The sequence below is a fragment of the Marmota flaviventris genome, chromosome 8 (genome assembly GCF_047511675.1).
Source record: "Marmota flaviventris isolate mMarFla1 chromosome 8, mMarFla1.hap1, whole genome shotgun sequence".
In the NCBI taxonomy this organism is placed as follows: domain Eukaryota; kingdom Metazoa; phylum Chordata; class Mammalia; order Rodentia; family Sciuridae; genus Marmota; species Marmota flaviventris.
This window is the reverse complement of record NC_092505.1, coordinates 53,413,689-53,441,061: the sequence shown is the minus strand read 5'-3', so window position 1 is coordinate 53,441,061 and position 27,373 is coordinate 53,413,689. Positions and strand designations below refer to the sequence as shown.

The 27,373-nt window shown below is 35.6% G+C and overlaps 1 protein-coding gene across 10 annotated transcripts in view; it reads right to left on the bottom strand.

Annotated features, from left to right (window-relative positions):
* Lrch3 (leucine rich repeats and calponin homology domain containing 3) overlaps nt 1–22,510 on the bottom strand; it is a 126,469-nt gene extending 103,959 nt beyond the window's left edge. For 4 of the 10 annotated variants that reach the window (XM_071615238.1, XM_071615232.1, XM_071615234.1 and 1 more), the window contains exon 1: nt 22,167–22,508. In XM_071615238.1, coding sequence (XP_071471339.1) covers nt 22,167–22,467 — 301 coding nt within the window. In that variant the 5' untranslated portion in view covers nt 22,468–22,508. Of the gene's footprint in view, nt 1–22,166 lie in introns of all 10 variants that reach the window. The other 6 variants (XM_071615233.1, XM_071615237.1, XM_071615239.1 and 3 more) reach the window with 4 other exon arrangements.
* Nucleotides 22,511–27,373: the final 4,863 nt, after the last annotated feature.

The following is a 27,373-nucleotide window of genomic DNA, read 5'->3' as shown; positions in this document are numbered from 1 at the left end:
TGGGGATTGAATCCAGGGCCTCATACATGCTAGGTAAGTGCTCTACCACTGAGCTACATCCCCAGTCCCAGCATAAAATTTTTGATTGAAACTTTTTCCCTAAGAGTTTTCAAGGTTTGCTCCATAGTCTTCAAACTACCAGTACTGCTGTAGAAAAATCTGATACATTTGAGGCCTTTCTTTCCTTCCCTTTCTGCACACTGTTGGGATTTTCTCTTTATCCTTGTTTGACCTAGGGCAGATCACAAAGTCTGGATTAACAAGAAAAAAGCCATATAAACTAAATATTGCTTTCACTTCGGTACCTAAGCAGCAAATAGATAATGCAAAGGATATACAATTTAAAAATACAAGTTACTTTCTGGGTGCCTCCCATACCTGTTACAGAGGCCCACCCAAATTTAGTGGCTTACATACCTAATACAGAGTAAAAAATCAGCCTGGACTGATGTCTTTTATATGTCATTGGACTGGGGGAGAGTCATGTCACCATTCAAAAGTTTGGTTACCACTTCATTGGAGAATTCTTGCTGTACCAATCATATAGTTTCATGATCTATTTCATGCACCACAACCCTACAGCAAATTTGTCAATGCACTGTCTATGATATCAGTATTCTGAAATACCACAAGGTGCTCTGATGTAGATCTTTTTTCTTTCTTTCATTATGCAGAACATTTGGTGGGCTCTTTCAATCTAGATACTTGTGTCCTTGGTTTGTATTCCCTTTTTTGTTCTTTCTACAGCCCTAATAGAAGTTAAACCTCTTACATTATATTTTTTTGTTTCTTTTTCCCTACTTTGTTGGAATGTCTCAACTTTATTCTGAGAGATATAATACTTCCAATTTCCCAGAGCCCTTTTTTGTTCTATGAATGTTCCTGTGTTCCTTTTTAGTAGGCCCCCTATTATATTTCATCCCTGCAATATCTTCTTTATTTCCATTCAGAATATCAATTTTAGACTTTAAAAGGTTCCCCCCCCTTTCTTTTCTTGTTGTCTACACGGTGCTTTTCTGGGTCCCTTTTGTTCTAAATTACTTTGATGTCAGAGATATTCTTCAAATATCTAGTGTTACTTAGTTTTCCTTTCATATTTAAAAACATAATACTAAAATTTGGTTTGGAAGCTCTGTATGTATGTGTATGTATAGGTATATGTGTATGTATATGCATACACACACACACACACACACACACACATACTAAGCCTTATTGATACAGACTTCCCTTGTAGGGTATAATATAGGCCTGTTTTCACTTGGCATTTATAAATACCACTATTCCAGAAGTCTGTTCTCTTAGGCTTTCCCAGAGATTCCCAAAAGAGAAAAAAAAAAAAAAAAAATCCAGTCTTCAGCAATGTATATAAGCCAACTGGAAAAGAAGCCTTAAGTGATTTTACCATTCTGTTTTCCTTCCTTCCTCCCTCCCTCCCTCCCTTCCTTTTTTTTTTTTTTTTTTTTGTGGTACTAGGAGTCAAACCCAGAACTAGTACATGCTAGACAAGCATTCTAACCTCTGAACTATATCCCCCGTCTGAGATCTTACCATTCTCTACGTCAACTGTCACTACGCTTTCAACTTGGGAGATTTACTCCCATCTTTAACTATGCCTATACACAAATACACACCCAGTTATAGTCTCAGACCTTTAGAAAACAATTCCCTGTTTTTTTGACTATATGTTCTTCTCTTTTAAAAGTATAATAGCTGTAAGATCTTTAAACAATGTCTTATTAAAAAAAGTTCTTAGGGATGGGATGGCATTTTCTTTTCTTTTTCTCTTTTTTTTTTTCTTAATAGGGTCTCACCATGTCCAGGCAGAACTCAAGAAATCCTCCTGCCTTAGCCTCCCCAATAACTGGGACTACAGGGATTTATCACTGTGAGCCCAGCTCACATATCATTGTTTTCAAACATTATTTTTTTTATCAGTTTGAATACATTTGCTCAGAAAAATTGCTTTTCGTGAATAGCAAATGATTTAGAAAAACAGCTTTTTCCCCCCACAGTTATATTTTTCACATAGAGAGTAGGATGCTGAAATATGTCTGTAGGCTGATAAAATTCTGGTGCATATTTCCAAAGCTAGCCTGTGAAAAAAATTATAAGGAAGTTTAACTACCGAAGTGAAAAATTAAATCAAACTCAGAGCTCCAACTGGATTTAGCTAAGAGATCTATTCTGCAGTCTGAAAATCTGGGTCTTGCTTTGTCGGTGACATACAAGACTGGGACAATGTAAAAGTCACTTAGTTGTGAAATATAAAAACCATGTAATGAAAATAGATGATAATTCTGGTGTTTGGAAAAAGGTATTTTATAAACAAAAGGCATTATTATAACCATGGAAATTTTGCTATCAAAATGAAATTACTATTTGATAAATTCTTACTTCAAATAATAGAAAAATCTAAAGATAACTAAAATAATTTCTCTGGAAGTTTTAAAATTCTTAAAATGACAATCAAAAAACTAAAAATAAAACAAAACTCTTAAAGCACAATTCAATACAATAAATGACTTCAACAAAAATCTCTGGGAAAGCACAAGAGCAATTATCAGTAACCATCTTTACTGTCTATATTAGGAGGAAAATGTAAATTTAGAACAATGATACTACAATTTAATACTGATATATATGTATGTGTGTGTGTGTGTATATATATATATACACACACATACTATAATATAAATGAAATGTAAAACAAGACTAACAAATTAACTAGAATTGTTTTATTTTAGATTCAAAAAGCATATACATCAAAGCTGCATCCACCCCTAGAATAGATCAGAAATGGGCTCAGAATACATTTTTTTACTCAATTAAATTTATTTATTTATTTTACTAAATTAAAAAATGTGTTACTAAAGTAAGCAGGGAAAGCAAAAGGAAGGAAAATATAAAGACAGCTAATAGTTTTTAAACACAGATGAAGACTGAAACTTTTATTAATTGCACAACATGGTTATAATTTCATTTAATCCACAAAAAACGTCCTTATGAGGTAGAGCTTACAAATGAATAAACTACTATTTAGGAAGGTCAGGAAACCTGCCTATGGGTCATATGAAGTAAATTATTGAACTTAAATTCAAACTTTGTATTTCTCTGAATTCAAAAGTAGACTAGCTTTTTTGTACAAAACATTATACTATAAATTATTTTAAAATGCAGAAAAACTGGTTATGTGATTCATAGGCAGCTCTGTTATCCTAATAAAAATCAGGGATCCTTTAAGGGATGCTACTTAATATGAACATTAGATAATATGATGGTTAATTACGGTTGTGAACTTGACTGGATTGTGAAATGCCCAGAAAATTGGTAAAGCACATTTCTGGGTATGTCTGTGAGGGTGTTTCCAGAGATGGATGACTGGCATGTGGGTCAGCAAACCAAGAGGGAAAGACCTCCCTTTGAATATGGGTTGCACCAATCTAATAGGCTAGGGACTAAGTGAAACAAAAAACAAAAAGGGAAACCTTGCCTGTCCATATGCTCAATTCTTCTTGGTTGGGTACATTTTTTTGCTGCTGCCATCATCTGGGAACATAAAACTCCAGGTTCTTTAGCTTCTGAATGTGAAACTCACACCAGCAACTCTTGAGGGAACTTCCATGCCTCAGTCTCAGACTGGGGCTCTAAGATTGGCCCTTCTTATTCTGAGGTGTCCAGTTTCTTGGATTGAGCTATTGGTTTCCCCAGCTTTTCAGCTTGTAGACAGCCATTGTGGAATTATCCAGAGTGTAATCATGTAAACCAAAATCTAATAAATCCCCTCTTATAATTATATATATATATATATATATATATATATATATATATATATATATATTTTTTTTTTCCTATTGATTTTGTTCCTCTAGAGAATCCTAATAGATATTATCATTAAATTACTACTTCTGACATACTTAGCTTTAAGATGTGTAGGCTTGTAAACTGACTATGTATCCTACAATGTCAATGGACTGGATTTTCCTTCAGATCTTAAGACAATGCTATGGTTTAGATATGCTTTAAGTGTGAACCCAAGTTGGAAGCTTGGTCCCTGGTATAGCAATGTTGAGACACAGTGGAACATTTAAAGGTGGGTCTTACAGCAAGGTAATTAGATCATCAGAGGCACATCTGAAAGAGACCAGAGTTCTCCTGGGACCAAAGCTGGTTAGTTCATTCTGAGAGCAAGAGCAAGACTGACCCCTCTGTCCTTTTCTTTTACCATGTGATCTCTTCTGACACTATGATGCTATCCACCATGAGGCCCTTGCCAGAGCTAAGCAGAAGCTAGCTCTGGTCAGTTCTTAGATCAGTTCTCTGGAAGTTCCTGGACCTCCAACACTGTGAAATAAATAAATCTCTTTTCATAATACACTGCTCAACCTCTGATATTTTATTATAGCAATGGAAAATGGTCTAAGACAGACAAGAAGGTCAAAAAATTAGCAGGGCATATTGATATCACATGCTTGTAGGTCCAGCAACTTGGAAGACTAAGGCAGGAGGATCACAAGTTCAAGTCCAGCCAGGACCATTTGGTGAGACCGTGTTTCAAAATTTTTTTAAAAAGTGGCGGGGGGTGGAATTGGAATGTAGCTCAGTGGTAGTATATTTGCTGAGCATGAACAGGCCCTGAGTTCAACCCCCTATATCACAAAAACAAATACATTAATTAATTAATAATGGGAAGAGATGAGGACTATTTTTCTAAGTCTTTCTCATGCTCCCTGACCTACCTTTCGCTATTTCCTGAAATTTTTATTCCTTTATTTTCTTGGGGGAAATTCACTGTAATTTAAAAAACTGTTTAGTAAAAGCTTAATAAAATGTTTTCATATTGATCATCATTTTACCTCCCACCCACCCCAAATAATTCCTAAAAAGTAATATAAAATTTTTCAGTTAAAAACGTTTTTAAGGGGGAAGAAATGTTATACCAAGTATTATTTTTTCTATACATCCACAAGCAAACCAATAAGACTTCCAATGGAAAGTGGTAACTATGAAGATTTTAAGATACTAGTTCTCCAAAACTAGAACTTTAAAATTTAGATAAATTCTTTACTTTGTAAACTGTCAAAATTAATTAATGTCCTGAACCTGTTATAGAAATTGTACTGACACATAAATAAATTTTATTGACATATGTGTATATACATTTTATTGATATATAACTATCATAACATTTTCTGTATTTTAAGGCAGTCATCAAACTTTAGTATTTAACCCTTGACTTGAAGGGCTTATTAAAACACAGGCTAGGCTGGGGTTGTGGCTCAGTGGTGGAGTGCTTGCCTAGTATGTGTGAGGCACTGGTGTTCAATTCTCAGCACCATATAGAAATAAATAAAATAAAGGTCCATTGATAACTAAAAAAATATTAAAAACAAAACACAGGCTGCAGTCAGGTATGAGGCACATGCCTGTAGTCCCAACTATTCCTGAAGTTGAGGCAGGCCTTGAACTCGAGTTCCAGGCCAGCCTGGATAGCATAGTGAGACCCTGTCTCAAAAAACAAAGAAAGAAAACAAACAAAACCCCCAGATTGCTAGGGTCCTGACCCTGGAATTTCTGATAATCACAGATCTGGGGCGAGACCAAATAACATATACTTCTAACAATTTCCCAAGTGATGTTGTTGTTATTGATCTAGCAACCACCTTTTGAGAACAGTGTTCTGCAGTAATCTGATATGCCCAAAAGAATTGTATATTGGTAGAACAAGCTTAGGATGTCTAGTCTTAAGACAATGATTCGAATGTTGGCAACTAAGAACAACAGCTTTACTTTTCTTTTTTCCTTCATGATAAACTAAATAATTGGTTTCTGTTATTACCTCTGTGAGTTTCTGTGTTTGCTCCCACTTAGAAACTGTACTAAGAAGTTTTAACACAGTATAACTATGAAACTGCAACTGTACTATAGCTGTATGGTACAATAACATTCCTTATTCCAGAAAACATATATAAATATAAAAATAAGTTATACCTTTGATATGTACTTGAATGATGATAATGCAACAAGTTAAGGAAAATGAAAAGTTATGAGTTATATTAGCTTTCATCACTATGACAAATCCTAAAGATTATACTAGAAAGTCATACATATGTAACATAAACATTCTTTTGTTTAAAGAATAAAAATAAATCTTGGGTGAAACTGGCTTCAATTAATCTGCTGGATACTCAAAGAAAATCAGACTATACTAGGTAAATTAGTAAAGTTAAATTCAAGAGCCTTTTAAAATATGGGTTCACAAATTTGAGATTTACTGAAAATGAGTAATCAAAAATTGGCATTGAACTGTTGGTATTTGTAAAATTTTTTGGTAGCACTTTAAAATATACTTTGGTTAACATGTCATATAAAACATAACTATATTGGATATGAAAAAGCTGGAGAACAAGACATAAATGAATATAAAAAAAGAATTTGGTCAAATGAGGGTTAAAAACTGACCACATTAATGACTTTGAAAGGCTCCTGCTCTTTGATATGAAATGATCAATGCTGTTCCTGATATTATTCTCTAGCATCAGTTGTCATATGAAATTATATAAAAGAAAATCGTTTTACTCTAGGGATGCAATTTTCATATTTTTAGTAGCAATTTTGTAACCGGGAAAGAGGCCTGCCAAATATGGTTTAGTCAGTGACACATGAGCATGGGACACAACAGGTATAGTCACTCGTAAACATCTTGACTCTCTAAGACTCTTAAGGATCCTGTAAAGAGAAGATAACATAAAGGGTGAAAAATTAATACCTATTATGAAAAATTTCTCTTCTGTGGAGAAAAAAAAAGGATAATCAAAATGTAGATTCCGCAGAAAATGTCTTTAAGTTCTGTTGTTCATTATCTTATGTTAGAAAATAAGGAAGTGGGGGCTGGGGATGTGGCTCGCCTGGCATCTATGCGGCCCAGGTTCGATCCTCAGTACCACATACAAAGATGTTGTGTCCGCCGAAAACTAAAAAGTAAATACTAAAAAATTCTCTCTCTCTCTCTCTCAAAAAAAGGAAGTGTTTACAAACTGCAAGAACTATAAATAGTAAAATTAACAAAACTTGTGATGGGCACTGATTTGACCAGAAGGATGTTTAGTTACTGGTTTTACTAAACAATGTTTTCACAAGCAAGATGAGCAACTGAGCAAGTAATAGTCTTCTAAAAGTGATGTTAGAAACAAAGACACTATATGAGAAGCAGAACCTTGCTTCTGATATAATAATTTTGGTAGAAAGCACAATTATTGCTGAGAGAACTTCCAAGGCCCTGCTTTTTTTCTTAAAAGTACTTTAAAAAAGGAAAAATCTCTCCCGGAAATCCCTCCTCCTGCACTTCCCCAACCAATGGGAACTCTCGGGGAATCCCCGGAAATCTCCACGAGAACTCCAAAATAGTGCGAGAGAACTCAAAAGTTGCGGCAGAGGCGGATAGTAATGCCTCGCCTGTCAATCAATACTGTTGGCAAAATGCCAGGGGCCATACAGACTCGGCCGTGGCTCTCAGCAAATTACCAAGATAGAAGTGGAGACAAGATAATTCAAAAAAGACCGAGTTCTGGATTCAAGTTGGGATTTCTGCACTATAGTTCCTTTTTCTGCACAACTTAGTCAAGGGTCCAGCTGAGCCAAGGCACAGTCCAAAAGGACTTGCTAACATCACATTTAACTCTAGCTATATACACATCCATGATGTACTCAGCACATCATATTCTAGGAGCAAGGTATCTGGTGTCATAACTTTTTTTTTGCCTTCAGCATCCCCAAAGTGGGTCCTTTTGTTTTTTTAAATAGAGGGGTGTTATTTCTTAGCACAATAAAAGTCATATACTCAATTTGGTCACCCCATGTTGTACTGGGTCAGATTAATTAATTAATTAATATACTTAACTCCAAGATTATCTGGGGGGCGGGGAAGCAAGTTTAATTACCTGTGAGTAATATTTTTCTTAATATTTTTTAGTTGTCAATGGAAATTTGTTTATTTATATGAGGTGCTGAGAATCAAACCCAGTACCTCACACATGCTAGGCAAATGCTCTACCACTGAGCCACTACACCAGCCCCACCTGTGAATAATATAATGGAATTCAATCAGAATATTCTCAAAGATAATACTAGTGAGTATGCTTTCTTTTGGTGTCAAAAACTCATATTCAGATCATTTTTAATTGGTGTCATAATATAAGAGTCAGTCCCTTAAAATATGACCATTGGCAATAGAACAATTTCTAGGTTTTTGCATAACTTTAAAGCCTTGGTAATGAAGTGGTGGTTCTTGACCACTTGTACCTAGAACCATCAGGCTGCTTGTTAAAAATATAGCTTAATGAACTCAACACTAGATCTTCTGATTCAGACTCTCCAGGAGTCAGAATCAGGATTGCACATTTGTTTAAATAGACAAGAGTTGTTTCTCAACACAATAAAAGTCATATATTCAAATGGTCACCTTATGTTGTATTGAGTTAGATTAATGGAGTGAACTGTTTACCTAATTCAGAGACTCTGGGGAAAAAAAGGAACTTCAATTCCTGATTAACTTTATAGCAGTGTTTCTCAAGCTATAATGCAAATGCAGATTCTAATTCTGGGATGGTATCTCAAATTTTGCATTTCTTACATGATTCTGTGAATTCCTATATAGCGTGCCACAGAACCAAATATAAAATAATTAGTATCTTCCTAAATAAATTTTAATGAAAAGTAATAAAGTCTAAGGAATTATTTCTCAAGTGGTGGTTCTTGACCACCTATACCTAGAACCATCAGGCAGCTTGTTAAAAATGTAGTTTAAGGGACCCAACATCAGATCTTCTGATTTAGACTCTCCAAGGGTCAGATCTAAGACTGCACAATTTTTTAAAGTGCCACAGGTGATTTTATGCTTACTAAAGTTTGAGGCTACAGTTTGTCACTTGATGTCAGAGCTGGGTGGGAGGGGAGAGGGTCCTGGGGTTGTGGTTCAGTGACATGTGTGGCCCTGGGTTCGATCCTCAGCTCCACATAAACATAAATAAATAAAATAAAGGTATTGTGTCCAACTAAAAAAAAAAAAAAAAGATTGTCAGAGCTGGGCATGGTAGTACACACCTGTAATCCCAGCAACCTGGGAGGCTACGGCAGGAGGATCATAAGTTCGAGCCCAGTCTAGCCATTTAGCAAGGCTCTAAGTAACTTAATGACACCCTGTTGTAGCGCATTGGCAAAACACCCCTGGGTTTAATCCCAGTACCCAAAAAGATTGTCAGAAACAACAAATTTACTAGGCTAAAAAACACAAAAACAAAACAAATAAACAAAAAAATACCATGTTATCAGGATTCTCTTAAACAACTGAGGGCTACATAATTATTAAAGTTGTAAACATTGAATAAACATACAAAGCCTACTTCGTTAAAAAAAGGTTTAAAATTTTGCAAAGACTTAGAAACTATCATACTGCCACTGGTTATATTTTAGGAACTGATTTTGATTTTCTATAACACCAATTAAAGAAGGTCTGAATACCTAAGAAAAGCAAAAAGAAGCATAGTCACTAGTATTATCTTTAAGAATGTCCTGAATGAATTCCACGCTATCATTAAAGTCCCAGGGATCCCCATTAAACCTAATTACACAGAAATCAGCTATTATCAATTCCAAAGTTCAGAGAGCCTCTGAACAGCCTCTTAATCATTTCCTTTTTCCTTTATTATTCATCCATCCATCCATCCATTCATTCAATAACACTCAAGGATTATATGCTCAGTACATTGGAAGAGGGATACATTTTTAAGAACATACAACCTACCAAGACTGAATCATAAACAAACAGAAATTTTGAACAGATTGATAAAGAGTAAGGAGACTGAATCAATAACAAAAACTCTCCCATCAAAGAAAAGTCTAGGACCTGATAGTTTCACTTCTGAATTCTAAGAAGCATTTAAAAACTATCTTCTTAAACTCTTTAAAAAAAATTTGAAGAGAAGCGAAACTTGCAAACTCATTTTGGAAGGTCAACATGACCCTATCAATCCAGAAAAGGGCACAAGAAAAAAAAAATTATACGCTAAAATCTCTGATGAATATAGTTGCAAAAATCCTCAACAAAATACTAGCAAAATGAATTCAACAGCATATTAAAATGAAAATTTACTCATCAAGTGGGATTTACACTTGTGATGCAAGAATGGCTTAGCCCAAGAAGTATTTGTACACTGAAAACTATAAAATGCTGTTGAAAGAAAATGAAGAGGACAAAAAAATGAAGATATTCCTTGTTTATGGTTTGGAATAACAGTAAAAATGTCCATATCATCCAAAGCAATCTTTAGATTCAACGCAACCTCTGTCAAAATTCCAATGACATTTTTTTACAGAAACAGAAAAAGTAGTCCTAAAAAGTTTATATTATCACAAAAGACCCTAAATAGCCAAAGCAACCTTGAACAAAAAGAACGAATGTAGAGAAAGACATCATATACTATGAAGCTATAATAAATCAAAACATTATGGCAGTAGCATAAAAACAGACACATAGATCAAAAGAACAGAATAAAAAGCTCATAAATCCACATATTTTTTGGTCAATTGATTTTTGAGAAAGCTTCCCAGAATGTACTGGAGGAAAGACACTATCTTTAACAAATGGTCTTAAGAAAATTGTAAGCAGGACAATGAAATTAGATCCTTATCTTAAACCATATACAAAAACCAACTCAAAATGGCTTAAAAACTTAAATGTAAGACCTGAAACTGTAAAACTACTAAACGGAAACAGGGGAAACATTGGTCTGGGAATGATTTTTTGTGGAAGACCCCCAAAACAAAGGCAATAAAAATGATTATACCAAACTAAAAAGCTTCTACATAGCAAAGAAAACAATCAATGACCTAGAGAATGGGAGAGAATATTTACAAACTATACACCTGTTAAAATGGCTATTATCAAGAAGACAAAAGCTAACATATGTTGGTAAGATGTGGAGAAGATGTAACCCTTGTACACTATTGGTGGAATGTAAATTAATATAGCCATTACGGAAACAATATAGAGGTTCCTCATTATTTAAAAAACAGAACTACCCATATCATCCAACAATTCCACTATTGGGTATATACCCCAAAGACAGAAAAAAATGGAAGAGATAGCAGCATTTCCATGTTCACTGCAATATTCACAATAGCCAAGATATGGAATCAACCTAAGCATCCCTCAATGATGAATGGATAAAGAAAATGTGATATATTCATTCAGACATACATACACACAAACTCTCTCTTTAAAAAAAAAAAAATTATGTGGTGCTAATAAAACCCAGTGCCTCACACATGCTAGGCAAGCGCTCTGCCACTAAGCTACAGCCCCAACCCGCTCTTTCTCTTTAGGGAGGGAGGGAGGGAGGGAGGGAGGGAGGAAGGAAGGAAGGAAAGAAAGAAATCCTGTATTTACAACATGGATGAACTTGGAGGACATTATATTAAGTGCCATATAACTAACCTGATTTAGCCATTCCACAATGTATACATATAAAGACATAATTTTGTACAACACAAATATATATATATATATATATATATATATATATATATATATACACACACACACACACATACACACACACATATATATGTAATTTTTATCTCTCAATTAAAACAAACACCAAAAGGCAGTAGGTACTGTACAATAAAGAGATAAGGCAGAACCTGTTAGGTGGAATCCTAAAATTCCATCCCTCTGTGAATTTCTCATCTGCTATGGTTTGAATATTTGTCTCCATCCAAACTCATGTTGAAATTTAGGTATCACTGTAACAGCATTATGAGATGAGACCTTTAAGAGGTGCATGCTATGATGTAGGAAGAAGAATCTTGTCAGAAGCAACCCTCTTAGTCGCTGTCTTCCTGAACCATGAATCAATTTCTGTCAATTATAATTAACCCAGATTGTGGTATTCTGTTATAGCAGTATGAAATGGAGTAAGACACCATCCTAACACCTGATCTGTGAATTTAAACATGGCATATCATTCTCCAATTATCTTCTTTGTGGGAAGGTATTTTTGCATATTTTGCAATTGAAATTAAGTTTATTAATCAGCTGACCTTGGATTTAACCAAAAGAGAGATACTCTGGGATGAGGATATAACTTAGAGGTAAAGTGCTTGCCTAGCATATATGAGGCCCTGGGCTCAATCTTCATTACCAAAAGATAGAAAAAGAGAGAGAGAATGAGAGAATGAATATGGATAACCCCAAATTCATCACAAGCCCCTGGACAGTAGCAGAAGAGGAAGTCAAAGATACTGAAAGCATGAGAAGGAATTGACATATCACGGCTAACTTGAATATAGAGAGGGTCATGTAGTATGGAATGCAAATGTCCTCCAGAACCTTAAAGTGGCATTAAGCTACAATTAGCAAGGAAATTGGAACCTCAGTCATAACCACAAGGATGTGAATTATGCCAAAACTTGAATGAGCTTGAAAGCAAACTCTTACTTCAAACCTCCACAAATAAAAGCCCAACCTGCCAACATTGATTTTGGCCTTGTCAGACTGATTAATTTAGCTGAGTCTAGACTTCTAACCTATACAACTGAAAAGTGGGTGTTGTCTTAAGCTGCTAAATTTTCAGTAACTTTTTTTTAGTACTTAGGATTGAACTGAGGGCCTTGGGCATACCAGATAAGTGCGCTACCAATCTTTTGCCTCTTTTAAAAATATTTAGTTGCCCAGACTGGCCTCAAAACTACAAGCCTCCTGCCTCAACCTTCTTGAGATTACAGATGTGTGCCACCACACCTGCTAAATTTTTGGTAATTTTTTTAAATACAGCAATAGAAGGCTAATATATTTCCTACAAGGAAATACCACAAAAGACAATATTGTTCATGACAATAGAGAAGTAAGCACAGGGAATTAATGAAGCAAGAAAAGAAGTGCCTAACTGAGGAAGAACGGATGGTAGCAAGATGAGGGAGAAGGAAAAAAGTCAAAAAGAAGAGTTGCTATGAGAAATATATAAGTTAAGAATGTAGAAGTTAGCTGGGCTCAGTGGCACATGCCTGTAATCCCAGCAGATTGGAAGGCTGAGGCAGGAGGATCGTGAATTCAAAGCCAGCCTCAGAAACTTAGCAAGGCTCTAAGCAACTCAGTGAGATCCCGTCTCTAAATAAAATATAAAAAGGGCTACGGATGTGGCTCAGTGGTTAAGTGCCCCTAGATTCAATACCCAGTACCAAAAAAAAAAAAAAAAAAAAAAAAAAGAAAGAAAGAAAAGTAGAAGTTAGCCTAAACAAGCAGAACATAAATGAAGAAAACTGAGTAAATCATAAATGCACAATTTAATTTTACAAAAAATATAAGATGAACAACCATGTAATCACCACATTGCTTAAGGCATAAAACAATTCTAGTGATTCAGAAATATATCCTGACCCCTAATCAACAGAACTCTTTCCTAATTATAACTCTCCCCTTCTCCCATGAAGTAACCACTTATTTTTAAGGTAATCACTCCTTGCTTTTCTTTATTTTAGAATTTGTGTTTTTTCCTGTTTTTGAACTTCATTTGAATATATTTGTATTCATATATATGAAAACATATATTGTGTCATACTTCATTTGCTCAACATTGTTTCTATGATTCATCCATGTAATCGTATGCAGCTGTAACTCACTCATTTTCACTGCTGTGAAATCATATAAATAGGTATACCACAATTAATTTATCTACTTTTTTGATGAATCACCTGAATTGTTTTCATTTTGTCAAATATAAGAAATGCTCTAAATGTTCTTATACACATATCCTGGCATATATATATATATATATATACACATACATATATATATACACACACATATACACACACACAAATTTCTTTGGGGTGTATATGTCAGAGTAGAATTTCTGGGCCATAGAATATATGCTTTTTAAAAACTGTTCTAAATAGTGCCTAATTATTTTCAAAATCAATTTACCAGTTCATACTCCCATCAGCATTGTATAGGTGTCCCCACTGTTTTACATTCTTTCTAGTACTTGTATTATCAGCTTTTAAAATAGCACCTCAGTGTGGATTTATTTTCCATTCCTTTAATTACTAGTGGTTGAGCACTTTGGAATTCTCTTTAGTTCTACCATTTCAAGTGTTTCCTCAATTTTCTATTTGGTTATCTTTTCCTTGTCTGAATAAATTCTACATATGCTCTGCATATTTATTTGTTGTATTTATTGGAAATAAGTCCTCTCTTACATTGTAACTTATTTTCACTGTCTATGATGTACAAATCATTTTCTAAAACCTCTTTTAGCCTGGCATCATGGTGTACACCGTAATCTCAGGGATTTGAGAATCTGAGACAGAAGGACCACACAATTGAGGCCAGCCTGTGCAATGTAGTGAGACTTTGTTTCAAAACAAAAAATAAAAAGGCCTGAGAATGCTGCTCCATGGTAAAGTGCCTGTGGGTTCGATCCCTAGTATCCAGGAGAAGAAAAACCACCACCACCACCACCAACAACAACAAAAACACCTGTTTTTAATGGAAAAACCTATAATCAAATTTTTGTAAGAAAAAAAGTTTAAATAAACCAATTTAAATCCTTGGTTTAAGACTCTTCAGAAAACAAAAATCTGGAAATTTAGAATAGCAAAGAAGAAAGTTAAAAATGAGTAAGGAAATACCTTAAATTTTTAGGACTAGTTTATGATTCTAAAATTAGCAGCATTATATTTGATACCCCTGGCTTCATCAGGATTTCAAAATAATATTCCTTTGTGTGAATGACTACATTTACCAAACATTTTTTTTCCAAGTATGACTGGAATAACTCATAAATGAACTGAAAATAATAAATTTATATGCTACTATACTACTTTAAAGTATTTGATGTTATGAGATAGCATTAACCATCAGCTCCCTAAGACAGGCACTGTAAAAATTATTGGAACTTAAGAAATTCTTGGCTCCGATGCTGTTGCCATTCTTCTTAGTCTCAATATGGATTCTGTGGTCCCTATAACTCATCTTTCTCACCTTTCCTAAAGGCATCCATCCTACTATTTATACTTCCTATTTAAAAAATAATTAAAGTACAACGAAGTCTGGATTTCCCCAAAATTTAAATTTCAATCTTATTTCAGTTTTATACTCAATAGCCATGATCTCCCCGCCCTCCCTGTGATCTTGTCTTTTTTTTATAAAGCACACATATGTGTGTGCATGAAACTTAAGTAACACAAGTCTTTTACCTCTTAAGTCTCTTTCCCATTGTTTCAATACCAGACTTGTACTTGTTTCTGAGGCAGAAGAGAAAGAAAGCATGGGGATGAGAATATAGATACATATAGAGAGATATAGATCCTTCATTTTAAATGTAAATGGTAGACACAGTTGTAAAATGAGTCATAAAAATTATAAATGTTACACGTTCTGAAATGTATTCTTAGTATCCCATATTTGGCTTCTGAATGCACATTTCCATAAAGGCTTGGTTAGAACAGTACTTCTGAAACTGAGGTATGCAATGGAAAGTAGATTATGGAAAAACAAAAACAATAATCACTATAGCAAATTACTTCTTTTGGTCATCCCTAATGGTTAGTTTAAAACCATAGATTTATATTAAAACAAGCATAAAAATTTGGAATGAAGTTCTTAAAACAAAACAAAACCCAAGCCTCTAAATTGCAAGTTTCTTACACAGCAACTTCAATCACTGTAGCCCAGATCTCTATGGCAGGGGTACTTCAATAAAGTTTTTTATCATTTTCTCCCCTCTCCACCACACTCCCTCTTTCTTTAATTTGGGGGGGGGGGGGGATGGTTACCAGAGACTGAACTCAGGTGCACTCAACCACTAGGCCACATCCCCAGCCCTATTTTTTTTTTTAATATTTTTTTAGTTTTAGATGGTGCTGAGGATCAAACCCAGTGCCTCACAACAGCAAGGCAAGCACTCTACATACAGCCCCAATCCTTATTTTGTATTTTGTTTAGTGACAGGGTTTCACTGAGTTGCTTAGTGCCAAGCCATTACTAAGGCTGGCTTTGAACTCACGATCCTCCTGCTTCAGCCTCCAGAGCTGCTGGTATTACAGATGTCCGCCATAAAGCCCAGCTCCTCTCTCTTTATAAAGAGACATGCAGGAGATCATGGCTGTCAAATATAAAGAGGTATGAAATAGGAGTTAGGCTGACTATCATGTTCAAAAACAAGTGTTTGTGGGTAGCCTGTAAACATAGCCAGGCTTTAATATGTAACACTTTCGATGAGGAATTGCTTTTGACCTCTGCTTGTAAGTTAAGTTTGCATAAGTTTTTAAAATTGCCTATTATTTGTTCAAACAATTCCAATTCTGGGAATTTACTCATTGGCAATAATAAGAGATATAAGAAAAGAGTTATATAAAAGGATACTCAAAGTGTTATTTTATAAAAATGCAAAATAAGAAATAGCCTAAATGCCCAAAGAAGTATGATTTATAAAATAAATAATACAGAAGCAAATTTCATTTCTATTCAAGACATTATGTCTCAATATCTGCTACTACACCCTCAGTCCACAACCTTTTAATTTTAAATAAAAATTTTTTTAGAAGTGATCCCACTATATTGCTCATAATGGCTTCAAACTCCTGGGCTCAAGTGGTCATCCTCCTGACTCAGCCCTTCAAATAGCTAGGACAACAGATGTATGCCACTGCACCTGAAGCCAAAAATTTTTATTAATAGCACATATAGCTAGTGAATATCACACTGGAAAACACAGTCCTAGAATAATTTATAGTATATGTATCGTGACTGATACAAAGTAGACAACAATGAGGATCCAAGAAGAACCCATATTTCCACTTAAGACCTGGCACTCCAGTGCATATTTCCAGGAATTACAAAACCATAAATTTGCGAGTTACAGATTGCATCCTTGAAAAATTAAATGGTATTTTAATATCATCATCTTCTTACCTAAGAAACAAGTATTTATTTCATAAAGTCTCAATCTTTATGACTTTTAATAATACTGCATTACTTTGGCATACCCCCTACATCTTAATTTGTTTTCTTTAGTGTGTGTGTAATCTTACTTAGGTCTCTCTCCCCAACCCCATCCTATGCTCAACCATATACTTTCTCCCAATGCTGAGTGCTTGGTTTCTTGTTTTCTATCTTCCACTCAAAAGAGGTTTCTTACAGCTTCAATTATGACTCCTGCTTGCCTTCTGTGAAACAGTATACCACCTCACTACAAAACCTAAGCACATCATTTGAGAATGCTTCTTTTACATAAAATAACTTAGATGGTTTTTAGGCTTTATGATTCTATAAGTCTAGAACAAGTCTGGTTATGGAATCTCATTTCTGTTTTTTTCATCAGGTTAAAAAATTAGCCTTATAAATGCTGGCAATTGGCTTTTCTATTCTTTTCACTTTTCCTTCAAGAATCTTAAAAATTCTGTGATTCTTGAATTTATTGATGTAGCCCTACTATACTCCAAAACTTCAGATTTACATTTCTATTTGCTGCACATGATTAACTAGAGGTGTTATCAACCCTTTAAAGGTATCACACAAATCAAAGAAATTCTATGATTCAAACTTCTTTGACAGTGTGACTTGTGTTCAAAACCACAAGTATCTGTATTAGAATCCTCTTTCTATCACTTATTAGCTATGAGATCTTGATTAAATTACTTAATCTCCTGAGTCTCAACTTTTTTAGGGATGAAAAACAGTACTTACAACTCATATGGTTGCTATAACTTCATGAGAAATACTTACATCTTAACACAATATCTGAAATATATTAAGAGCTTGTTATAGTTTGGATTTGAAATGTCTCCTGCATGGAAGGATTGGTCCCCACTCCGGGTGTTACCAAGAGATGGTGGAACCTTTAGGAGGTGGGAATTGGTAGAAGAAAGTTATTGAAGGTGCCCTTAAAGAGAAATTGGGACTTCAGCCCCTTCTTGTTTCTCTGCTTTCTGGCCACCATGTGATAAACATTTGTGATAAACCATGGGATAAACTCCTCTGCCACATGCTCCTGTCAGGATGCACTATGCCACCATAGGCTCAAAGCAACAGATCAAGGGACCACAGTCAAAAACCTCTGAAATTCAGAGCCAAATTAAACCTTTCCTCTTTATTTATTTATTTTTATTTGTTTGCTTGTTTGTTTATGTGTGGTGCTATGGATTGAACCCAGAGCCTCATATATGCTAGGCAAATACTCTATGACTGAGCTACATGCCCAGCCCAACCTTTTTATCTTTTAAGAATATTATCTCAAATATTTTGTCACAGAACAAGAAAGCTGACCAACACAAAGCTCAGTTTTAGCTTCAATTAGCAACAGCATTACCAGATTTAATGGTTCAGATATTTTTTAAGTAAACTCAATCAGCATTTGTACATTTTTTCATTGTCCATAATGAACTATTTTCATTCCCTTGTAGATTTCAATTATTTCTGGAGCCAACCAACTTATTAGATTGTTAAATACCCATGAGGCCTCTTCTTATTTTTGCCCCCCCCCCCCAATTACTTAGCACAATACCTAATACATAGAAGTTCTGCTAGTAGTTAATTCAAATAATCTTTACACCTACCTATTTCTTTTCAAGATTACTTAAGTTCTTGGTCCTTTCTGTATACCTACAACTGTCAAAGTCCCTTAATCACCAAATATGAACAAATAAATGAATAAATGTTGACCTGTGTCTAAATCTATCATCGATCTAGCTTCCTAGATATGTGAAAGGGTGCTCTTTTATTCTCTGATCCAATAATTTCTTCTGACCAAAATGGCCTCACCACAACATCGAGCAGTCTCGCTGTTGGTTTATTTTGTATCAAAACATTCTACTGAAATTAAGCAGAAAATGGAATTTATTAGCTCACATAATTTGAAAATCCAAGTATAGCACTAACTTCAGGCATGGCTATTGATCCCACTGTTCAAACACTGTCTCTTAGAACATGGTGTTTCTTTTCATCTTTTGGCTTTGCCTTCCTTTTACTGGCAAGCTTGTATTCTATTTTCTAGGGCTCAAAGCATGCCTCTTTCTCAATAGTTCAGAAAAAAAAATCAGAATTAACATTCATGTGTACTGATAGAAAAATGTGCTCATCTCTGAACAATCACTGTAGCTAGAGCAATGGACTATACTGATTGGCCAACAGTTAGAACTGAGTCATGTGAATATCCTGTGCCAGGATGCGATTCATGTAACTGAGAGGGGTGGTTCCCTAGGAAAACTGAGTTATTGCTATCAGATGAAAGGGGAATGAATAGTGGATTGGCAAAACTAACTGATGACTCCTATACCCTAAAACTTTTTGCATGCTGTCCACTGGATCTGGAATGGCTTTCCTTCTCATTTCAACCTACCCAAACCCAAGTTATATCTTTTCTGCTCCAAGAAGTTTTATGCAATTTCCTCTAAGATTGATCCTTGATCCTTGTTCACTGGATGCAGTCACCTATTCCCATATACATTTCTCTTTTCCTAAAGATCTATTTTAAAAAAAAAAACACAAACAAACAGGAGGAGAAACTTTAAGAAAATGTTCCTAATAAGTTATATTCAGGTCCAATTACAAACAGATTAAGTAATATGTTCTGTTTCCTAGGATATGAACTCTTGAAAGACAGCAGCTCTACCATGAATACTCTATACACTACAAAAGAACAGTCTATGAAGCAATTTTGATGTAATTTTACTTAGCTTTAAATTTCCTGCAGTGTCTAAGCAAAATATTTTAGTTAGTATAAATCTGAATTCATCAAGTACATGCAAAAAAGCAAGACTGGATTTTGGAGTTACCTCAAACAAGGCTCCAATCCTGACTAATATTCTCTCCCCTGCTGCCCTTTAGCTACAGGTCTTTAAGCAAATTATTTAACATTTCTAAACTTTGGTTTCATTATCTGTAAAAACAGGAAAAGTATACCTATTTGCACATGGAAAGGCTGCTTCACATAATAGAGAAACTAGATGTTTCTAGGTTGAAATTCTACCATTAATACTAGCTATATGACTTTGAGTTAATTTCTCACATGTAAAGTAGGAATAATAATACTTAATTCATGGGCTGTTGAAAGCAATGTGTTCTAAAATACCTAACAGTGAAGGGTAAATAGTGAACAACCCAAAAAAATGATGTTATCAGCTTTAAATTATCTGTTAGAAGCTTTTTGTTCAAATTACCAAGGTCTGCCAAAGATGTTAGAAGTAAGTCTATAATATACTTTGTAATCTTCTTTTCAACACTTTTGACCAGATAAAGTATCAACCAAAAATACTGGTTTATATAGAAACTATGGTATAAAAGTGTGGATAATAACATGTATAAAAATTCAGAGCACAATGCAGCAATTATAGCACATGCCTGTAATCCCAGCTCCATAGGAGACTAATACAGGATTGACAACTTTCAGACCAGCAAGACTCTGTCTCAAAATAAACTAAAAAGGGTTGGGAATATGTAGTGGTAGAGTGCTTGCCTAGCATGTGTAAGGCCCTGGGTTCAATGCCCAGAACACTTAAAAAAAAAAAAATCATACCATAGTAACATAAAACTTCCTTGGGATTACATATTAATCTTCACAAACACCCTTCAGTCTTTTGTTAATAAAATATTTCTTAAAAGCTCAACATATTGCTCCTAAAATGATTTAAAAGTAGGTAAGATAATGATCTAGATATCCTCCTATAATCAACTTGTTCTTTAGATTCAGGTTTAATGTAATACTAAAATGACTCACAACAACATGAAATCACTGTGTCACATAGTCAGGTCCTCAACAGAACCAAAAAATTTGTGGTCTGAATGACAATTTAGATTCTGTCTGGCAGAACACATACAAAAGACAAGTGACTGCTCACATTGACCTTAGCAAGAAAGTTTAATTTTAATATCATTCACTTAAAAAACACAAATTCAGTACAACTGTTCCAAAAAGAGAGTAGATAAGCAGGCATTTAATTTCTTCCACTTTACACTACGGGAAAAGTTTCTTTGGAAGAATTAATTTCTTGAAGTAGTTTAACAGTTCTGTTTGTTTTTCCAACATGAGTGAATCACATGTAGCACTTAACAGTCTTTAATGAGTGCACAAAGATAGGAAAGGTGTTAACTGCAAGATTACAAAATAAATAAAAAGGAATGAATAAGAGACAAAATACTGCACATTCCCTCACTGCAAAAGCACTACATAAAAATAAGATATTTTACTACATCATGTGTAAGCGATTGTTTTCCTTTGTGTAAAGCATGAATAGACTCAACTTTTAATCTACTCCTTGAGGAAGCTATATTTTAAACACAAGAGAAACATATTACAGTATGTTAAGTACTTCAGTCAACATTCAGTCAGACATTGTTTCCTACCACTAAGAAAACCAAAAAGACCTAATTTCCTATTTTCTTTTCTGTGTTCAAAAATATATAGAAAGCAAAGTAATACTTCAAGTAAAAGGTAATAACAAATATAGGCAATCTATCTTTTCTAAGTAATTTTCTTCCCTTCATTTTCCCCCTTTTTTTCTGGAAGACATTAAGAGTGGGGTTGGAAAGTAATAGGATTCTGAAGGGTGGGCTCTAGTTATTTTTACAAGTAATTTTGGCGAGTCAACCAGACCCGGGCGGAGAAAGAAGTTGCGGCTTTTGAGTTCACATTGAACACGCGCACATACACCCACCCCAAACAACACTTTCAAAAAACACCAGGGCAGAGATCGTTCCTTAGCTGACAATACAGCGACCAGAGACGACACTCCTGCTACTATAATCTAAGAGGGTGCTGCACTCCCAAGTCTCAGCGAAGTCAATTTGGCACCCCAAATCCGAAAGGGCCTGCAGAAACCGGCGGGCAAAGTTCTACCTCAGCAGTGGCAGCTGATTTATTTTCTAGGAGAGACTAAAAAGTCATCCCCTTCCCTGAGAGATGCTGCCACGCGCCGCCTCGCGCCGAGACGTCCGGCCCGCAGGCCCGGAGGGCTGGGTGGACTAGGGCAGACGTCTTTCCCCCGTTACCTGGGTCCCTACCCCAAGCCTGTGGGACCAGCTGCTTTAACTACCCCGAACCCCGCCTGAGTGGGAGGGCTCCCCCGGCGCCCGGATCTCAAGTAGTCAGAGATGCCGCAGCCCCGCTCACCCGCCCGGGTGGTGTCCGTCAGGTCGTGGTTGGCCGCTCCCCGGGGAAACTCCCTCAGTTTCCGGCCGCTCAGGCTCAGCACCCCGGTTACTGCCGCTTCCTCCAGGGCTCGATCGAGGGAGCGGCTCCACGAGCCTGGGCCAGGACCGGAGCCCGCCCCGAGGCTAGGGCCGCAGTTAACGCCGGAAAGGTTACCACCCGATGCCACTGGGCCAGAGTACTCAGCAGCCGCTGCAACAGCGACCAAGCCCGCGGCCGCCATTTCCCAGCCGACAACTCTCCGGCCGCCGCCTCTGCGCATGCGCAAACAGAACTGATGGGTGGGCGGGGACAGGGGCTCCCAGACCCGGGACAATTCCCTTGATAGGCAGAGCTTTGATGCCCCTTCGCTGGGCCGGGCTCCTGCCCCCGCCCATATGGAGGTTTTTCAAGGGCAATCAAAACAGAACCCGCAAACCTTCAGTAGCCCCCTACATGGCTCACAGTATATATCTAATACATCTCTACAAAAATCTTTAACGCTCCTCACCAAAACTTCCTTGCCTGCCTCCCTCAGGAGTAGAGGATTAGGATTAAAGATTCTTTCTTAGCACTGTTGCTGCCAGAAACTTGGGGAGTGTGAGTGAACTCCGTATATAATCTAAAACGTTTCTCAACTTGTCATTGTACTACCAGATGATCCAATTAGAGATTTGCGGGTTTACTATTAGTGATTGAGGGAAAAAATTATGTGCTAATTTGGCTCTAAATTCCATCACTCTTGTTGAAAGGGTTATATAAATATCCTCCCTTTTATAAAAGAAATCTTATGAGGACACACAATCGTAATTGTCCTTTAAACAAGATTTTATGGTTGTAAGAGCAAGATGAATAATACTAAAGTCTAAAATGCATGTCTGTTTGGAAACATAACTGAGAAGAGAAATGCTCTGACTATAATCTAAACGTGGGAATTAAAGGTAGAACCAAACGCTCAAAATTTGAAACCATTCAAGTAATGTAAAAGTGGAACATATCCCTTCATTTTAGACCAATTAGACCTCGCTAATATTGCAATCACGGTCTAGCATGTTTTTCAGTGTTTTCACTGAAAAATACAAGAGCCTGTCAGATTCAGTCATTTTCCTGAGTGATTATAATCTAATCTTATTGTGAAATACAGACATATAAGTGCATAAGAACATATAGACATATAGTGCAGAAGAACATATAGTGCATAAGAACAATAGAGGGAGGATGAAGTGGGGTAGGAAGGGATCATCTATCGGAGTTCAGAGAAAAGGAATCCGCGTTATGAATAAAATTTTCAATCAGTCCTGAAGAATTATTAAGTAGAATAGGCTAGAAGCTGAGAGCAATATTCCATATTGAAAGATCAGCATAAACACATCTGGCTATGATTTGTGATGGTATATATAGAGAACATTGAGGTCACAGATGGGAAAGTTCATGTCAGAGAGCAAAAGAAAACAAGGTTGGAGATATCTCATCCATTATTCAAGGCCCAACTCTTAAAAAAAAAAAAAAAAAAAAAAAAAAAAAAAAAAAAAAAAACCCTTGATTAACACTTCCCTGAATTCCTAAATTCCCATTTGCATTTAGGAATTTTGGCAACTCAGTGCCAAAGTTGATTAGTAACAACTTTGCTCAAAGAATGTTTCTATGAACTCTTAATACTACATGCTAGTGGTCTTCAGCAAATTTCATAATAAATTACTGATGTCTGTTATGAGTGTGGGTCAATTCAATGGCAATATAACATACTTAATATGTAAAATTAATGAATGTTTTGGTTTCCATTATACTAGTTTTCCTAAAATTGTTATTTTTAGAGCAGAACTTCATTTTATAATTGAGACTTCAACCATAATGACTGTTTACTCAGATTCCATATTAACGCTACAATGTTATAGATCAGTTGCCAGATGTTTCTTTCCAAAATGTACCATCATTACCTTCCACATTTACACATTCTGACAAGTTCTTACTAATATGGCCTCATACACACATATCCCTTTATATTTGCAACATACTATGCTAATCCTTAACTGACCAAATTTATAGATTGAGTTTTATTAGACTAGATTTAAGGTCCTTAATATATTAAACTCTACGCTGTATCTCATACCTCAGAGCTGATGTTAATAGGAATTAAATAGAAAGGATAAATGGAAAACAGCAGAGACAGAAAATAGGTTATGTACTCACACAGGAGAAAAGTTTGGGAGGAGAGAAAAACTTTGTCTTTTTCTTGATACTGAGGCTTGAACCCAGGGGCACCTTACCACTAAGCCACATCCCCATCCCTTTAGACAGGGTCTCGCCAAATTGCTTAGCCCCTAAGTTACTGAGGCTAGTCTTGAGCTTGAGATCCTCCTTGCCTCAGCCTCCCAAGTCTAAGATTACCTAAGTCTATAGATATTTGAAGACTAAAAGAAAGATCTGTGGGCTTGGCACAATGGCGCACACCTATAATCTCAAGTGACTCTGGAAGCAAGGCAGGGAGATCCCAAGTTGGAGGTTAGCTTCAAAACTTAGTGAAACGTTGCCAAAACATAAGTAAATAAAAAAGGTGGGTACTGTAGCAAGATGGTAGATCACCCCTGGGTTCCATCCCCAGTACCACAAGGGGAAAAAAAGGACTGTGGATATGGGGAAAAATGAAGATGCTACATATACTATTTGTGAAAACAGTTCTAGGTTTAAAACAAAACAAAACAAAAAAAGAATGCCAGGAAAAATAGATCAAGGAGTAATTTTTGAGATGTTTAAGGACTTGAGGTTTCAACTGGTACCTCAGGAAAATTTAAAATATAAGGGAATTCTCTCTATTCCCTTAATTTTCTCCAAAAAGGTGATAGCATTCTATGAGAATATCAGAAATGGATTCTTTAGAGGGGAAAGGGGAAAGAAAAGAAAAGAGAGGAAGGGAATCATGAACTGAAATAGATTTCCCTGCATGTATGAGTTAGTCAGAATGAATCCAACTACTACATATAATAACCGTCAAGCTCTTAAAAAAAAAAAAAAAGAAAGAAAGAAAAAAAAAAAAAAACAACCACAAAACAAAAGTAATGGGAATCTTTGTAGGGAGCTCACCAGAATCTGGTGATGAAAAGTGATTAAGATGGTTACAAAAAGGCTGTGAACAAAAGGGCTACAGGGATCTACAGCTTATTCAACTATTGCTCTAGGGGAGAAGCTGAAAAAATAGGCAGTGTGTGTTATTCAGTCTTAACAGTGAACTTTCCTGCTTCATTCATTTCAGCCTGTTTTACAGGCTAAAAGTTAACTCATTCAGTAACAGGAGCAAAGGTTTTACCCAAATCTCATTTGCTCTTTTCAGCTCTGCACCTTACTACATCATGCAGAAATAAAAGTCTTTTCCTGTCTACTATTCATTAGAAATATATTATGGTTTAAGACATAGAAACACTGGGATTAAAATCTTGGTCTCATTCTTTTTTAATGTAACAAATAAGAAGCACTAATAATTGATTTTTTAAAACTATATACAAGAAAATTCAGATAATATAGCTGGGTGCAATGGCATACACCTGTAATCCCAGTGAATGAGGACGTTGAGGCAGGATTACAAATTCTAAGCAAGCTTCAGCAATTTAGTGAGGTCCTAAGAGTAGCTTAGCAAGACCCTGTGTCAAAATAAAAAAATTAAGAGGACTGAAGATGTGACTCAGTGGTTAAGCACCCGAGTCAATCCCCAGTACCCCCCCCCCCAAAAAAAATGACATACCTTGCTTGTTTTACCAAGCTTTTCAGGTAGTAAACTGACATGGGTGAGAGGAAATATTAGAAATATGTAATTTCCAAGCAAATAATCTTTAAATCCCCACAAATGGTTTACAATAGTAAAATTCTTGTCAAATGCTTGGAGTTCATATTGAAGTATCATTTGCAAAAAGATTAACGGGGCATAGTGGTGCACCACTTTAATACCCATCACTTGGGAGGCTGAGGCAGGAGGATGGCAAGTTTGAGGCCAGCCTCAGCAATTTAGTCAGTCCCTCAGCAACTTAGGAAGATTCTGTCTCAAAATAAAATTTAAAAAGAGCTGGGGATATAACTCAGTGGTAAAGCACTCCTAGGTTCAATCCCTAGTACCTGTCAACCCCCACCCCCGCCCCCCAAAAATAACGACAAAGACTAACTCCTATGTCCAAAAGAACTCTTTAAAGGTAAGTTTAAATCATATGCTTGGTTGTTTTTTGTTTTTTGTTAATAGTGACCAAAAAAAAAAAAAAAAAAAAAAAAAAGTCATAGAATTCTGGTAAAAGTTAAAATTTTTCATCAGGAAAGAAAAGATATCGTTGCCTGCATTTGGAATGTATGGAATTCATTCTCTATAGTGCCAAGTGAGCTAGTTTCCTTATTACCACTTTGTAGAAAAAAAGAAGAAGAAAATAAGCAAAAATTAGCCTGAAATTGCATATACTAAGTGAATTACAAAGCTATTGTCTGTAACTTACAATAAGCTTATCTAACAAAAACATAGAAATGTTTTATGATTTGCTTCCAATTAAAATTGTGGTGAAGTTTATGCATGTTTAAAAAAATACATAATGTCTGATTAGAAAGAAAAATCTAATAAGTCTCCCTAACTCAAACACCAAAGTAATGAAGTACTGGTCAATACTGGTATAGGAGGTTTACTTACCATGTTACAAATGCTAAAATGTGGCTATAACCAATTCTTAGATATCTGACAAGCCTTATAACACTCTACTTTCGGTGGCTATTCAATTCACAGAAGAAGTTTATTATAAACTGAGAATTATAAGATCTGAGGCTCAACACAATTGCTGCATTCAATGGAATATATTGGGTCTCACTTTATTAAGATGTAAAAAGAAGAATTAAAACTGGGTGATCGATAAAGGTTCATTGTAAGTAATCTGATTTCCTTCTTTGAATTACTCCTGGATACCTCCTATAGGAGGCTATGAATGAAATGGTCAAAAGGAGTTAAAAGGAAGCCAATAGAAGAGACTAGACTGATTTGCCAATTTAGCTGGTAGGTAACTTTCCAGTTCCTAAAAGTTATAAATGTAAATAAAAGTTCTTCACAATTGAGCTGGTAGTTAACACTTCAAATCCTAAAAACTATATATGTAAATAATTACTACAAAGTTGTTTATAATATAACACAATCTAAAAACCACAACTCAATCTTCATAGCTAAGAATAAA